This window comes from Myxocyprinus asiaticus, chromosome 8 (assembly GCF_019703515.2).
Source record: "Myxocyprinus asiaticus isolate MX2 ecotype Aquarium Trade chromosome 8, UBuf_Myxa_2, whole genome shotgun sequence".
In the NCBI taxonomy this organism is placed as follows: domain Eukaryota; kingdom Metazoa; phylum Chordata; class Actinopteri; order Cypriniformes; family Catostomidae; genus Myxocyprinus; species Myxocyprinus asiaticus.
This window is the reverse complement of record NC_059351.1, coordinates 18,876,761-18,894,706: the sequence shown is the minus strand read 5'-3', so window position 1 is coordinate 18,894,706 and position 17,946 is coordinate 18,876,761. Positions and strand designations below refer to the sequence as shown.

General features: G+C 43.8%; 1 protein-coding gene across 1 annotated transcript in view; it reads right to left on the bottom strand.

Annotated features, from left to right (window-relative positions):
- Nucleotides 1-17,946, bottom strand: part of LOC127445576 (A disintegrin and metalloproteinase with thrombospondin motifs 5) — a 112,435-nt gene that overhangs the window by 61,390 nt on the left and 33,099 nt on the right. The window contains exons 5-6 of the mRNA XM_051705721.1: nucleotides 13,577-13,680; nucleotides 13,125-13,207 (exon numbers count right to left, since the gene is read on the bottom strand). Of these exons, the coding sequence (XP_051561681.1) occupies nucleotides 13,125-13,207; nucleotides 13,577-13,680 (187 nt within the window). The remainder of the gene's footprint in view (nucleotides 1-13,124; nucleotides 13,208-13,576; nucleotides 13,681-17,946) is intronic.

Genomic DNA, 17,946 nt, shown 5'->3' with positions numbered 1-17,946 from the left:
GGTTTAAGATGCACCTGAAATGCTTCGAAGAATGAGTGAGTTGTTTTGCACTCATTTAAAAGAGTAATGCTTCTTGACAATGTTGATAACGTGTTAAAATGTATCATATTTCAATGTTGCAGTGTTTTTGAAGCTACTATCTTCTCAAGTTTCAAGCTGCTTCCAACTTAAAAGTATTTAAACTACAGTCAAGCTGCTCTTTTGAAAAAGTAGTTAGGTACACTCAGGGTCCGAAATTAACACCCGGCAAGTGCCAAATGCAGGTAGATTTTCTGTTTGGCCGGTGAATTTGGCAGCGTCACAGGCCACTCTGGCAGGTGTTATATTTTTTTTGCTTTCTATCAGGTTCTCAGCTTGTAAAATACATTTTTAACACGTTCTAGTTTTGTCCTCAAGGGTGCTCTGTAGGACTAAAGTACAGTCAGTAACATTGGTGTTGTTTACGTAGAACCGCTTTATTAGCTCATAGTCCTGCAGCTCATCAATAGTCTCAAATGCTGTGTGTCCACTGGCGTGTGGTGAGCGAAGGTGGATTCAGTGCTTTTAACCCAGACTTAAAATGATGATTGCACGCATTCTTTGTGGCAATTCTGTAGCTGGGTATGCAAGTGTTAAATAAACCAACACTGTTTGTATATTTTGGGCAACTGAAAATGAAGTTGGCATTTTTCCAACTGTAATCGCGCATATTTTAGATGACATAAATGCTCGTGCACTGAAAGCTAATAGTAGAAAATACACACTGGCTTTGTGTATTACAAACTCACCCTGAATCGGCACTTCTCTGGCATGGTGAGCGGATTTCTTCCCAGCCAGTGGGCAGGTACTGTTAGCAGTACATCTTGATGCAAAATGAAAGCAGTGTGGAACATTCATGCCATCTGGATGAAAGGAATCCCACTCTTGGATTTACAGTGGATGTGCGAGTAAGTTTTAATCACCCACCACCACACATACAAATTCTCTGGTAATGATTGCATTATAATTAAAACAAAATTTTCATGACGTTCGGTTTCGTTAACGGTTCTTGAACGTGCTTTATTCCAGTGATGCAGACAGACAACCGGACTAAAATACTCAGACTGTGTTTCCTGTATTACTGTTAAGCACCACAGCAACACTGGTACTGGATCTACAGCACAAGACGAGACATAAAGCATTACCAGTAGACAGATTCCTAAAGAAATTACTCTTTTGAGATGGTTCTTTTGAATCTACAGCACGAGACGAGATATAAAGCATTACAAGCAGACAGATTCCTAAATAAATGACTCTTTTGAGATGGTTCTTTTGAATCTACAGTGCGAGACATAAGCGACATTGTAATCTGAGTCACAAACAAATTACTCTTTTGAGTCAGTTCTATTTAGTGAATCAACAACTGTTGTCATTTTCCCAAATGCACGACTCTATGTGCCGGCTCTATTTAATGAATCAAAAAGACTTATGAATCCCTCAGAGCTGACTGAATTAATTGACTCACTCCAAGTAAACCAAGAATTGCTACTGTGTTGTGTGTACTAAAGGCTCATGAGTGTTACTTACTGGTCATTCATATGACAACATGTACTTTAAAATACAAATTTAGTTACGTTGTAATAAGTGAATAATCTAAAAAAATATTCTAAATGGACTATCTGGCAATTAAATATTTCATAAATAATAAAACAATACAATTCTTTAAAAACGCAGTTCACATGTATACAGTATTTTTTATTTGTCTCATATGTCTGTAAAATCCACCTGTAAAATGCAAAAAAATAAAAATAAAATAAATGGCTGGTAAAAATCTAACAGTCACCTTGGCTGTTGGGCTAAAAAGTTAATTTTGGACCCTGGCTACACTACAAGCCATAGTGGCTACACTGAAGCTATTTAAAGAAAGCATTTATATATATTCTGCAATCAGTTCTGATCTCAGAATTCAATAACATCACCTTATAGTCATATGTTTAATTAGGGTGACAATCCCTTGTGGAAATTAACCATGGTTATACCACAGTAACCACAGTATTGGTAATAAAAGCATACTGTAGAAACCACAAAATTAACCATGGTTACTACGGTTGTCATGATTCACTGTTGTTCTCTACCTGTCACTCACTCGACATTGTGTCGATGTAGTGACACTAGGGGTCACTCTTGGGAGACCGAGACACATCTGGTCTTTGATAAAAGGCCAATGAAAATTGGCGAGTGGTATTTGCATGCCACTCCCCCGGACATATGGGTATAAAAGGAGCTGGTATGCAACCACTCATTCAGATTTTCTCTTCGGAGCCGAATGGTCATGCTCACTGAGCTGAATTCTCACGACTGTTCATTCACCTCTGCTGGATCTGATGGTGCATTTCAGCAGCTTCTCCCTCCTCTGCACTGGTGCACTGCAGAGAACGCCCCTGGGCACTTCGACAGAAAAAAGAGAGTATATTTTCCTGAAAGAGTATATTTCTCTAAAAGAGCGGCACACACAGCGGAACATCTTTTTAAAGACGCCTTTCCGATTGTGTGTTATTCCTAGTTGCGGTCGTTACCTCTCAACTTCAGACGGTCACGATCACTGTCTTTCGTGTCTGGGCGCGACCCACACGGAGGCAGCATTCGTGGATGGTTCATGTTCTCACTGCGAGAACATGACCATGGCAACGTTGCAATCGCGGCTTGCTTTCGTAAGAAAGCAAGCCACCCCAGTGGCTCCCCGCCTCGGTCCTTCTACCTACAGGTTTGAGGCCAGCGCGGCTAGCACGGAAGGCGATTTGGGGACCCCAATGGGACCGCCTCCGCCGGGTATTCCCCCGCAGACCTCCCATTCCCCAGCACGCCCGTCTGCCCCGATCGGGCTTCCGGATGAGTCCGCCGGCTCGTCTCATGGTGAGTTCGACCTCTTGTTCGGAGCCCGCGAAGCTGATGAGCTCTAGAGCGCAGCATCGAAGAGCAGGCTTGTCCAGTCGGACGCAGAAGCCTCAGCTGGGCTCCCCCCTTCGGGGACGATTGCCCAGTCACAGGCGGATACAGAGATGACGGACATGCTTTCCCGGGCGGCCGCGAGCGTCGGGCTAGAGTGGAACCCTCCGCTCTCCCCTGTACCCTCGTGGCTCGATGATTGGTTCCTGGGCTCGCGGTGCCGCTCAAAGCAGCCACACCCAACTCCAGTGCCTTTCTTCCCAGAAGTGCACGAGGAGCTGACAAAATCGTGGGAGACACCTTTTACTGCCCGGTCCCGATTTCTCAGTTCCCCTGCCCTCACTACCCTCGATGGCGGGGCGGCCAGGGGCTATACAGCGATTCCCCTGGTGGATAAGGCGCTTGCGGTGCACCTATGCCTGCAGAGCGCCGCCACCTGGTGCGGACGCCCAAAGCTCCCGTCCAAGCCCTGTAGGTTCACGTCGTCCCTGATGGCCAAAGCCTGTAGGGCTGCTGGACAAGCCGCCTCTGCCCTGCACGCCATGGCTCTCCTGCAGGTCCACCAAGCCAAGGCGCTAAAATTAACTGCACGAGGGTAATTCTGCCCCAGATCTGATGCAGGAACTGCGCTCGGCGACCGACCTCGCTCTCCAAGCGATGAAGGTCACAGCGCGGTCTCTCGGGCGGACGATGTCCACATTAGTGGTCCAGGAGCACCACCTTTGGCTCAACCTGGTCGAGATGGGTGAGGCCGACAAGACACGGTTCCTTACTGCCCCCATCTCCCAGGCTGGCCTATTCGGCGACACCGTCGAGGACTTCACCCAGCAGCTCTCGACGGTGAAGCAGCAGACGAAGGCTATCCGGCATATCCCACACCACATCTGCTTGTCGCCAAGGGCGTCCACCTGCGGTGACTGCACCGGCTCCGCCGCAGCCCGCCCCTTCGACCCGGCCCCGGCGTGAAGCCTACCGCAGGAAGCAGATGCCACCCGTCTCACGGCCGGCTGCCAAGAACCCACGAAGGTCATCAAAGCGCCCCTGAAACAGGTGACCCAGGGTCGATGGAACCCACTGCATTGGAGCTGGTAGTAAGACCACTCCATCCCCTGGTGGAGGGCCGGGTGGAGAATCTTTTGGTGCCTTTTCATTTGATTTTGCTGCATGCCCAAGTGGCTGCGGTACCCAACAGTTCAGCAAAAGAGCGGTTTCCTCCTTCCCTGGGTCACATACCCGGTATGCACGGTCGTCATCACGACCACCGTCCACCTTTCTTCCCTTGCAGGATTGGTGCTCCAGTGGCAGTCTCCCCGCCCCTGCGTGCCCAGCTGTGGCACACATCTGCCCCCAATGTGAAAGTCTCCACAAGTTGCGAGGACAGGCCTCTTCCTCCCCCATCCCAAGTTGTTCCGGGGGTGGTCACAAGGAGCCAGGTAAGTGCTTCGATGTCCCTAGACTCAGCACGGCCACGACATGGTGTGGCACCTCGAGCTCTGCCAGTACGTCCGACGACGTTGTCCTTTTGGTCCCCCTCACGCGGAACTTGGATGCGTGGCTTGCGCTTTCCAATCCGTCACGATGGCTGGTCTGGAACGTCTGACTCGGCTACGCGATTCAGTTCGCCAGGCACCCGCCCAGGTTCAGCGGTATCCACTTCACCTCGGTGAAGGATGAAAACGCTGCTACCTTGCGCGCAGAGATCGCCACCCTCCTACGGAAGGGTGCGATAGAACCTGTCCCTCTGTCCGATATGAAAAAGGGGTTTTACAGCCCCTACTTCATCGTACTGAAAAAAGGCAGTGGGTTGCGGCCAATCTTGGACCTGCGAGTACTGAACCGGGCATTACACAGACTCATGTTCAAGATGCTGATGCAAAAACGCATTCTGGCAAGCGTCCGGCATCAAAATTGGTTCGCGGCGGTAGACCTGAAGGACGCATACTTTCACATCTCGATTCTACCTCGACACAGACCCTTCCTGCGGTTTGCATTCCAGGGTCAGGCGTATCAGTACAAGGTCATCCCTTTTGGCCTGTCCTTGTCCCCTCACGTCTTCACGAAGGTCGCAGAGGCAGCTCTTGCCCTGTTAAGGGAAGTGGGCATTCGCATCTCAATGATTGGCTAATCCTAGCTCACTCTCAGGACATGTTGTGTGCACACAGGGACTTGGTGCTCTCGCACCTCAGCCGATTAGGACTTCGGGTCAACTGGGAAAAGAGCAAGCTCCTCTCGGTTCAGAGCATCTCTTTTCTCGGTTTGGAGTTGGACTCAGTCTCATTGACAGCGCGCCTCACGAACGAGCACGCACAGTCGGTGCTGACCTGTTTGAAGGCGTTCAAACAGAAAACAGCGGTTCCACTGAAACTCGGCCCGCGGCTGCGTTGGCACATCAACTACCTCGAGTTGTTGGCAATTCTGCTCGCCCTGCGGAGGTTCCGGCTGTTGATCCAGGGCAAGCACGTGTTAGTTCGGACAGACAACACAGCAGCGGTAGCATATGTCAACCGCCAAGGTGGTCTGCCCGCCATCTCCTCCTCTGGAGTCAGCAGCACTTCAAGTCGCTGCGAGCCACTCACATCCTGGGCGACCTCAACACTGCAGTGGACGCGCTGTCATGGCAGGTTACCCTCAGGGGAGAGTTGAGACTCCACCCTCAGGTGGTCCAGCTGATTTGGAGTCGATTCGGACAGGCACAGGTAGACCTGTTTGCCTCCCAAGAATCCTCCCACTGCCCGCTCTGGTACGCCATGACCGAGGCACCTCTCGGCATAGACGCACTGGCACACAGCTAGCCTCCTGTGCAAGGTCAGGGAGGACGAGGTGCAGGTCGTCCTGGTAGCACCCTACTGGCCCACCCAGACGTGGTTCTCGGACATCATGCTCCTCGCGACAACCCCCCCCCCCCCCCGGCAAATTCCCCCGAGTAAAGACCTTCTTTCTCCGGGACGGGGCACCATCTGGCACCCACGACCAGACCTCTGGAATCTCCATTTCTGGCCCCTGGACGGGACGCAGAAGACCTAAGCGGTCTACCACCCGCGGTGGTAGACACGATTACTTAGGCTAGGGCCCCCTCTACGAGGCGCCTGTATGCCTTTATGTGGCGTCTGTTCGCTAAATGGTGTTTTTCCCGACTGGAAGACCCCCAGAGATGCGCAGTCGGATCAGTGCTTTCCTTCCTGCAGGAGAGGTTGGAAGAGCGGCTGTCCTCTTCCTCCTTGAAGGTGTACATTGCTGCTATAGCAGCACACCATGACACAGTGGACAGTAAGTCCTTAGGGAAGCATGACCTGATCATCAGGTTCCTGAGAGGTGCCAGGAGGCTGAACCCCTCCAGACCGCGCCTCGTTCCCTCATGGGACCTCTCTGTAGTTCTTCAGGGTCTACAGAGAGCCCCATTTGAGCCTTTGCAGTCAGCTGAGCTTAAGGCACTCTCCTTGAAGACTGCCCTCCTGACTGCGCTCACTTCCATCAAGAGGGTAGGAGACCTACAAGCGTTCTCTGTCAGCAAAACGTGCCTGGAGTTCGGTCCGGGCTACTCTCACGTGATCTTGAGACCCTGACCGGGCTATGTGCCCAAGGTTACCACGACCCCTTTTAGGGACCAGATTGTGAACCTGCGAGCGCTGCCCCAGGAGGAGGCAGACCCAACCCTGTTGTTGCTGTGTCCGGTGTGCACTTTACGCATCTAATTGGATTACACGCAGAGCTTTAGGATCTCTGAGCAGCTCTTTGTCTGCTTTGGTGCACAGCGGAAAGGAAGTGCTGTCTCCAAGCAGAGGATCACCCACTGGCTCACTGATGCCATAGCTATGGCATATCACGCCCAGGACGTGCCGCCCCCGGTAGGGCTACGAGCCCATTCTAACAGGGGTGTAGCGGCCTCCTGGGCCCTGGACAGGGGTGCCTCTCTAACAGACATTTGCAGAGCAGCGGGCTGGGCAACACCCAACACCTTTGCAAGGTTCTACAACCTCCGGGTGGAACCGGTTTCATCCCAGGTAGTGGCATGCAATACAAGCGGATAAGCCCGGGATAGCCAGCCAGGTGTATCGCTTGCACATAGCGCCTTTCACCTCCTCTGAGCTGAAGACGTGCGCCATTAATTCCCAGTAGTGTTCACAAACTATGTTCCCTGGTTGACTTCCTCCGAGCCCTGTGGCAGTCGATTTTTCGGAGAGACTCGCTGCCGGCCCAGTAGATGTGCTAACTAAGAGCCCTGTTCTGGGATAGGTGCTCCACATGTGGCGGTTCCCTGCGATGTATATCTTCCGCTAATTCATTTCCCTGTTGGCAAACTGCGTCTTCCTTGGGCAGAGCCCCCTCTGCCACAGTCTCCATGTTTGTAGTAACTCCTCCCCCGATGGGTAGGATCTACCATGAGACTTCTCCACATGGTCGGCAAGAAGAGGTATTTTAGGGAGTGGGAAAAAAAGAAGGGGAAAAGAGGCCACGACTGGGTTAGCCTGTCTCTATCTTTTGGGTACTTGACTTGTCCCCAAAGGGCCATTCGACACTCATAACTATGTTGGGGGAGGTTACGTGTCAGCCTGATGTGCTGGCTATGAGGCACACAGTTGTCTGCCCGTCACACACCGCCAGTTCATGTAACACAGTTCAGTCAGTTGCGGTGTTTTGTATAGGGACCGCTAGTGTCACTACATCGACAAAACGTCGAGTGACAGATAGGGAACATCCTGGTTACTTGCATAACCTCCGTTCCCTGATTGGAGGGAACGAGACGTTGTGTCCCTCCTGCCACAACGCTGAACTACCCGCTGAAATGGCCGGACCTTGTCTTGGCTCCTCAGCATAAAACCTGAATGAGTGGTTGCATACCAGCTCCTTTTATACCCATATGTCCGGAGGAGTGGCATGCAAATACCACTCGCCAATTTTCATTGGCCTTTTATCAAAGACCAGAGGTGTCTCAGGCTCCCAAGAGTGACCCCTAGTGTCACTACATCGACACAATGTCTCGTTCCCTCCATCAGGGAAGGGAGGTTATGCAAGTAACTAGGACATTTGCTTTGTGTTTCTCCTGTCATCTATTCCTACTAGACTACACTTCCCATAATTCCCTGCCCTCATCACTGCCAGCTGTCCTCGATTGTCCTCACCTGTGTTTCATTAACTCATTATCCCTTGTGTATATAATGCCCTGATTTCTGTTCAGTCCTTGTGAGTTGTTATGTTTATGCATGTGTTTCTCAAGTTCATGTTCCCAGTTAGTTCCTGGTTATTTCCCGGTTTGTTCATGCTTCATGGTCCCCAGTTTTATCCTGTCTTGTATTTTGATTTATTAATTTACCATTAAAACTTGCTGCACTTGGATCCTGCTCTTGTGACCTCCTTTCAGATGTTACAGAACAAACAACCGCACAAAATGGATCTAGCGGCTCCTTTTATTCAGCTGAGCCGAGCAAACTTACCCATCCCAGAGCCAGTGTTGCCAGCCTTGTCCGTCCCAGAGCCAGCGTTGCCAACTAGTAGGAGCGGAAAGGCTTCCTTTTCCAAGTCTCTGCCAGTGTTCACGACCACAGAGGTCGTTTCCAAGTCTCTGTCCATGCCCACGACCACAAAGGTGGTTCCCGAGTCTCTGTCCATGCCCACGACCATGGAGGTCATTCCCGAGTCTCTGTCCATGCCCACGACCACAGAGGTCGCCCCTCGCACCTGCCACGGCTTCGCCACTCACGCCTGCCAAGGCTCCACCTTCCGCAACTTCGCCCCTCGAGCCTGCCATGGCTCTGCCTTCCACGGCTCCAGTCTCTAGACTGTGGTCATCTCCCAGGTCTCCTGATCCTGTTTAAGCCCTGTGGCCGCCAACCAGGCCTCCTAATCCAGTCCCTATCCTGAGGTGGCATCTAGATCTCCTGGCCGTCTGCCTGATCTGCTCTGGTCTCCTGGGTCTCCTGGCCATCCACCTGACCTGCTCTGGTCTCCCTGGTCTCCTGGCCATCCGCCTGATCAGCTCTGGTCTTCTGGGTCTCTTGACCGTCTGCCTGATCTGCTCTGGTCTACTGAGTCAATTGACCATCCGCCTGATCTGCTCTGGTCTCCTTGGTCTCGTGGCCGTCTGCCAGATCTGCTCTGGCCTTCTGAGTCTCCTGGTCGTCCGTCTGATCTGCCCTGGTTTCCTTGGTCCCCTGGTCGTCCGCCTGATCTGCCCTGGTTTCCTTGGTCCCCTGGTTGTCCGCCTGATCTGCTCTGGTCTCCTTGGTCTCTCAGCCGTCCGCCTGAGCTGCTCTGGACTCTTTGGTCTCCGGCTCCATCTTGGCCCTGCCTCCCTTACCTGCCATCCTTGGGTGTCTGGAGCCACCCTTTAAGGGGCTGGGGGTTATGTCACGATTCACTGTTGTTTGCTTTGTGTTTCTCCCTATCATCTGTTCCTCCCGGAATACACTTCCCATAATTCCCTGCCCTCATCACTGCCAGCTGTCCTCGACTGTCCTCACCTGTGTTTCATTAACTCATTATCCCTTGTGTGTGTATATAATGCCCTGATTTCGGTTCAGTCCTTGTGAGTTATGTTTATGCATGTGTTTCTGAAGTTCATGATCCCGGTTAGTTCTTGTTTGTTTATGTTTTGTTCTTGCTTCATGGTCCCCAGTTTTACCCTGTCTTGTATTTTTATTTATTCATTTATCATTAAAACTTGCTGCACTTGGATCCTGCTCTCGTGACCTTCTTTTAGATGTTACAACGGTTATACTTAATACAATATTACTATAGTAAAATTATAGGGGTTCTAAATGGAAACTATAGCATTACTATAGTAAAACTTAAGTAATAATGTAGTACCCAAGACTACACTTTTTTTTTTAAGTAAAACCATGGTGACTCCAAAAAAAAAGTTACTACAGTTTTACTATAGTAAAATCAAGGTTAATTTTCATTAGGGTTAAAGAAATAGGGTGACATTAAATTGAACAAATGTATATGTACTAGATAACCTTGTAATTTAGAGTCAAAATGCCATGATAAACAGAAACAATTAACTACACATTTCACTTTAAAAAAGAAGGAAAAATCATTTTAAGGCTGCAAAGGGGCTCAAGTGAATCATTTATGAGAACTAGTTCATTAACGTGTCGCGAACCATCCAAAAGTACCGAATATCTAAAATAAATCCCAATGCTAAATATAAGTGAATCGATTATTTTAACCAGTTCATACTTAAATGATTCAATATTGCCAGCGCTACATGAAAGAAAGAGGACAGTTTCGGTGAGCGTGTTTATATACACCCTCAGCTCCATTGCTGTATTCACAACATAATGTGATAAATTAAGTTTTTGAAACACTACAGCGCTACTTGTTACTGGATAAGCTACACTATTGAGAAAATAGTACTGAATCTTGTAGTTAAATTAGTAGCGTCACAAACTTTTAACTACTCCTCAACACTGCTGAGTTGGATATCTTATACACAGCGAAATACAATGCTCTGATCACCGTATTCACCAGCTGTCTCTGTACAATCAAGTATTCTTAATGTCCGAAATTATCTTGTTGAATATTTATTTCACTTTAAGTTTTATTGCCATTAACACACACTTGGTTAAGTTATTTAAACAAGGACATATAATAGACTGTAAAGATAAACTTTAAAGCTAATTATAAAATCTACAGACTAACACAAATCCTGACAGAAAAGTTATATTTAATTTTAAAAATAGTTGTACTTTTGACATCACCAAAGGGAGGTTTTGTTAGATTTAACCTTCTTGTCCACAAAGCTCAGTTATTCCCATACAAGCTTTCCTTGTTTTTGTAAGCCTGCATCAACAAGCAAAAGTGAGACAAGACTATTAATTCAATACTATTTTATTGGCACTAAAAGTATAAAACTGCTACTTAATTTAACTTAAGTTATTAATTTAATAATTTATTTTCATGATGCTACAATGTGAACAATCTAGTGTGAGTGATTTCAAGTACCAGTAAGATAGAGTTTCATATAGTTTAAGGGATAGTTCACCAAAAACATAATTATTTATTTTAATATTTATGTGAGCTATCCTTTTTAGTGTAAAGACTTTGACTATAAATTGGCATCGAATGCAGAAAATAAACAGCACAGAAAGTCTGCAAGTCTGTCCCTCACAGACTCGTCATTCCCGTCAAAAATTAAAGATGGCTGCTGTGAATAAGGCCCATTACATAATGTTTTGAATTGGCTCTTCTCTGTGGTTAAATGAGTAACTTTTGAAAGGTGCTTGTGGGTCACAGTTGAGCTCTCCACAGGGCGACACAGCAAGAAGAGACACCGGAACACAACAGAGAGATAAATGAGCCTTTATGCAGGAGTATTATGAGTCCAGACTGTAGACTCACTGTCTGCCGAAGGACTTTTAATTGCCACTTGCATAAACAATTGTCTTTCTCTTTACAATGACTTCTAACCACTCAGAAGACTGGAGAGGTAGTTGCTCTCTGATTTCACACTATATAATATTCTATAAATAACCTGCAGGATGCTTTAAAACAGTGTTTCTTCACCGATATATTATATATTTTAGCTGAGCTGCAGCTTGGGTATTGTGATGAGAGAAAAACTTGGTGCTACAAAATACACTGACAACAAATAGTCAACACAACTTTCTATTGCATGCAAAAAAAAATTATGTGGCCAACCGCAGTTTGTTTTAGTTTTTACATGCCATTTAGGGGCGGGTTTATCTGTAATAGATGATACCTCAGTAACAGACCGTGATGAAAAGAAATAGATTTCAGTTGCTTGTGCAGCAGTGTCTGCAAAACTTTGTACATAAAACACCCAAAAAACTGAATAAAATGTATATAGACTCTGTGATCAAAATATACGTATGTCCATCCAAAAGTATTACAGTAAGTAAAGATTATTTCACAGACAAAAATATGGGTTGTAGACAAAAACAGGTTGTCAGAGATTATAAAAATTTGAAATCTTTGAAAAATCTAGTATGAAAAATTACATGTTTCAAGTTCACAGAAATGTAATTAGTTTAATAAATTCCCGGCATCAGAGCCACTGAAGACGCAGTGGACAAGTTTTGTTTTTGAAGCAAATGCGCCCCAAAACATACCAAAATTCATGTATGTTTGTGCAAATCATTTTACACCGGACTGCTTTGTGAATGAGGATCAATATTGTGAAGGTTGCACAGGAAAGAACGAGTCGGGAAGCTCAGACACCGTCAATGTAAGGCTTTTATTTTCTGCCCTCTGCACAGCCTGTACACTCTCTCTAGTGTTTTCCTGGGTTCACTCAGATAGCTTCACCAATAACAAAAACTCTCCATAAACATAAACATAAACTTCTTAAAAGACATGCAGCTTTTTGACATTCAGGACACACGCCAACACTGGACTGACGTGTCATTCTCTCTCTCTCCTTCTGACGGTGGTGTGGCTGTTTATATGCCGCTCTCCCCAGCTCACTGGAATTAGACATAATTTAGCTCCGGTGTAAGCGCCCTTACCGCTTTCTCTCTCTCCGGACGGGCGCTCGGCCACGCCCCCGCTGCCACAAATATAAAGCAGGATTTTCCAAAACTTTGATTCTCAAGTATGGATGAGTACCAACTGTTCGTGTTCCAGCTTTAGTATCGCACTTTATATTTTGTGAATGTTTGCAAATCGCCTTTCCGAATGTGCTTGTTAGCTGATTCCATGGCTAATGCAGCTAAAGTTACCATTGTCTCTGATTATATTCACGGAGAACAGAGCTATGTCGTTATTTTTAATTTTTAACACAAAAATGCTTACTGTCAGTTACCATTGTCTCTGATTGTATTCACGGAGACCAGAGCTATGTAGTTATTTTTACGCTTACTGTCTGTATAATAATAGGGGGCGGGGAGCAGCAGCTCATTTGCATTTAAAGAAACACACATGAAAACAGCGTATTTTTGATTCCACCCAAAAATAGGCATTTACAACATGGTACAATAAATGATCCATGGGTTATTTTGAGCTGAAACTTCACAGACACATTCTGGGGACACCTGAGTCTTATATTACATCCTGTAAAAAGGGCAATAATAGGTCTCCTTTAAGACTTTTTAAGGATCCGTGGGAACCCTGTAATATGATCTGACAGATGTAGTGTTTTGTGAAACTACAGCGCTACTAGCTGCACCGCTACTTTTACCTTACTCCCCAATGATGCTTTTTTCTAATGGACTCTCACCTGACTGTGCGACCTCTGAGTTATTGACTTGCTGCTCCTGCACCATGAAGCCAAGCACTGAAGAAGATGGCGAATCCAGCAATTAAACTGGTGCCACTGTTGAGCAGACACGGTTTGAAGCAATCCCTGAAACACAACACATTAAACTTAGATGTTTAACGACTAGTTAAAGATGTTTCTTTGGTCCTTTATCAAATGCAGTTGATGTGAGCAGACATTATATTTGCAAGCTCATTAAAAATGAAACAAACTTAAATATCGGTGTAGTAACAGAGATTTTAGACAATACAGTGAGAATAGAGTGAGGTTCTGGAAGTAAAAATCCCATTCATTTTCTCCATAGGGGAACTGATTATTAACGATAACTAAGAAACCTTTAAAGACAGACAAACCAAGAGCTCTGAGGTTGTAAATTGATGGAATATGCTTCTGTTAAAGCCATCAGTCTATGTTAATTCAACTCGGCTGAAAAAGTGTGTAAGATGAAGGACTTACTTGTAACAGTCATTGTTGGATTTATTGTAGCTACCCATAGCGGTCAGACTTCCCAGGCAAATCCCATACGAGAAGAAGATCTGAGTTCCGGCATCCATCCAGACCTGCAGAAGAGAAAGAAAGAGAGACAGAGTATATTAGAAAAAACATTTCACCAAAGTCTTCTGGATTTCATTATTTGGACCCCAAGTTGAGCGTATTAGTAAAGATTTCACTATAAAGTTTATCTCATACTTTTACAAGCTACTTGAAAAATAGACTTGTCACAACTAGTTACACAAATCTTCAATTCTAGGCTAAAAATTAAGACTAAAAATTAATCAAAGCAGATCTATAATGTCTGAGAGAATGAAAATGGTAAATTTTTGAATAATAAAAAAAGTTTAAACACATATGCCAAGATCTTAAACATGCCACCATTGCATGTCAATTTGATATGTAACCTTTGCTCTGCGATGTCTGCACCACAGGCCCCCTCTTTTTCATTAATTGAGTCTCTGCATTTTATTAGGGTGTGAGTGAGAAACGAGAGGAGACACGAGGCATTGCTGTGTTTGAAGCAGGGTAGCTCCCTTTTATTCTCTTCTCTTTCTCTCCACATCAGGCATAAGGGGAACAGCAGGCTTCCCAGAGGGAACACAAATCTGTTTTAGTTTACATATTAATTGTAACAGCACAGATAAATCCTGTTTCATAAAACAATTAAATAAAAGTTGTAGTATGTGCACTGGATATGAAATAAATATGGTCCACAAAACTATTAAAACAAATAAAGTAAACCAAAAAAGTTTAATAGTCTGACATACAAAAAATAAAGACAGATTTAATCGTTAAATGAGTCTCAGAAACAGGATTAAATATAATGAAATGTAATCACCCGCATGGAATTACTCAAAGTACAAAAATACTGAATTTGAACACCCATTTGCCACAAATCACACCATCTTTCTACAAACATTTTAACATGTGAATAATTGTACTGAAGAACATGGATGGGCAATATTGATAAAGAAATTAATTAGATTAACTCTGAGATAAAGAGCACACTTTTTACCTTCCCAGAGGGAACACAAATCTGTTGCATAGCAACAGCTTCAACACTCTAATGAATGGCTCAGTAACACAATTTGGAACATGGAGAAATTACAGGTCCCCCTAGTGGGTGGAAGCCTTATGACATCTTCCCTACACATACATTTTTGAAAAAAAAACTTTTACACCATTTATACTAGAGGTAGACCGATACATATTGGTTTTACCGATTAATCTGTACCTGTAGTTACGTTTTGGGGCTATCGGTTATCGGCAAAAATCTATGCAATATCTAATCTATGCGATCAACTAATCTACTTATGGTTGCGAATAGTTTTTTTGCCCTCCATGTTCCTCTATATCGAAACGTGCTGCGTCAACACAAATCTTGTGAATAATAATATATTTTAGAATTATATATTATATTATTTATATATATATATATATATATATATATATATATATATATATATATATATATATAAATTAATAGGCAAAAATAGAATTTTTTTTATATTTGTATCTCACAGCCATCTTCTCTTATGTAATGCTGTTGATTTTTGTATTCGTGGGGTGACGCTGCCCGGTGCTGTGGACGGGATTGTTTACTACCTGAAACCAGATCACACACACCTCAGGGACCCACAGGTACCACAGAGTCACTTGATCATCTTCATGACCACACACAAAGTGAAAAACATGAATGACAATTTCAGTGCAGTTGAACTAGTAACAGCTAGTAAAACTACTCACATTTACATACACAAAACGATCAATGTCAGGATTTTTTGCCAGATCCAGATATGAATTAATTTATCTATTTATTTAAAAAAAAAAAAAAAAAAAAAAAACATTTCATACAGACTGTGACTTGAATACGCCTTTGTTTTCACTTTCTGAATTAAAACATATTCGGATATTTGTAGTGGGTCTTAAAGTAAAAAATGCGTGGCATAGTATTTTGGAATAATTTTTTATTATTATTTCTTAAAAAAAAAAAAAAAAAAAAGTAGTTAAATGAACGTTAGATAACAACACATTTTTATGTCATTAAATTAAGTCTTTTGTTGAAAGAGGTCGACCAATAGTGGATTTTGCTGATACTGATAACTAAGGTGGTGGAAAAGGCCAATAACTGATTAATCGGCTGATAGTTTTTAAAAATGTATTTATAGAATGATAAAACATTTCTTAGTTTTACATTACTATGATGGGCATAGACAAAGAGGCTACAAGAGTCCAAAATTAATAAAATCCCAATGCAGATTATTAGTTAACCAAAATCACAATAAAAACCAGAAACAAATTAAGATTTAGCGTATAATGCAAGACTATGAACAAGCCCGAAATACACGTACTTATTTCGGGACTCTTATTTTGAAATGACAAAGACTTGGCTTCTTTACAAAGCTCTGTATTTATAATACAAAATTCTTAATATGGTGAATATACTGTATCGTACTCAATCCACCACCTATTGCATCCGATTTCTGCTTCTGGATAAAGCGGCCTTCTGGTCTAGGATCAGTTTTCCAAAGCCAAATCCAAACATTAACTATTACTGAAACATGAAACTGACACTAGATCAGTGGTTCGGATAACTTCTTTCTTCCGACTAGGCATGTGACGGTATTTGGGAATATGGTATATCATGGGTATATACACGCATGATCTTATCGAGGGCACTTCAAAATGCCGTAAATAATTCTATATAACCTTTTAGCCAAATTGTTTAGATTTTTCTGATCACACAGTAGTTTTTCCATTAACGGATGGCGTCTTGTGGTAACAACTAAAATAAAGTTGGAATCAGCTAACGCTAAGTCCTGTAATGGCAATGTGGCACAATGATCATTTCAATATTAAGTTCAAGTTGGAATGCAACGCAATCGTACGTTGTCATGGAGTGTGAATAAACTTGCTATTATTAAATTTGCAGCTAGCGCCTATATAGTAGCAACTGGCTTGCTATCCATAAAAACAAAAAACATGAATACTATTGTTGTAGCCTAGTAGCTGGCTTGATATAATTAGTCTAGCTAGCCTTACTTGAACATTAGCCTCAACAATACAAGTTGTCTGTACTGATCTGTAAAGATCACTGGCCCCGTGGCATAATGATTATTTAAATATTAAGTTGTTTCTTATCTGTTAATTTAAAGGCCATTTTGGTATTGAAAATGTAATTAAACTTGTTATTAAGAGAACAACAATAAAGTTTGTTTATCTTTCAACCCATTTCTGTCATGTAATTCAATACAGTGGTAATACCGTATACCTTGATAAAAGCTTCAGCAATATCGTGATGTAAAAATGTTATACTGCACTTGCCTACTTCTGACATCGCTTGCTGCATTCATGCGAAGTGAAAACGTACTGTAGTTATAAATGATTGTAATACTAATAAGCAGTGTATTTCGTGTTTTGGTCACATTAAACAAAAAAGTTGTTTTGGTAGCATTAAACATGATTTCATAAAAAAAAAAAAATAAAAAAAAAATAAAAAAAAAAATAAAATGCAGAGCACCTCCACTATTTTCAGAAGCACCCTTAGCAAGTTTGATCTGAGACTGGGCCTGATTTTACCGCTGATTTGAAATACATTATTTGCTTGTAATTTTGAAGAAACCATTTTGGAGATTTCGGCCTTTTCCCATTCAAGATATGAGCTCTCCATAGAAAATAGTGCCCCGAGGGTTGCCCAGAGGCGTTACGAACATGGCCGCCGAGTGACCTGATTGGCCTTAAAGGGACTTTTGCTTTTAATATCGAATAGCCTTTAGTTTACATCACAGCCATGAACCATGTTTTGCCTCTTGCTAATGCATTATAAAAAGGGGGAAGAACATTCTCATTCTAGAAAGCATATGATTAGACAAAAATGTAAACCCCTGGTGACACTGTAAATAATACATATTTTTGGTCTATTGTCCCTGGTGCACTTTCCTCTTTCTTTCAGGGCCATGAGCATTAGAAAATAATATTTTTTCAGTTTAGTTTGTTAGCTACCATACACAATCAAACAGATGACCTCACAGCTATCAGACATGTAATAAAAGCCACAAAACTCTCATTTTAATTTCATGGGAATCTTTAAAGAAAACGTTTTTCCCTTTATCATGATGATGCTGTATGGGTGGAGAATGAGCACATTTTTGGAGTTCAGTTCTGAATTTCTAGATACTTGAATAATGGAAATAAACTGGGCCAAAAATAAGTCTAAATGTTGGCGTGGTCCACTTGCATTACGACACACATGATGAGTGCGATTTGAGACACAGTCGGCACAACCTAGAAATGATGTTCCCTTGAGTAGACACTAGCGTCGGGACATATTG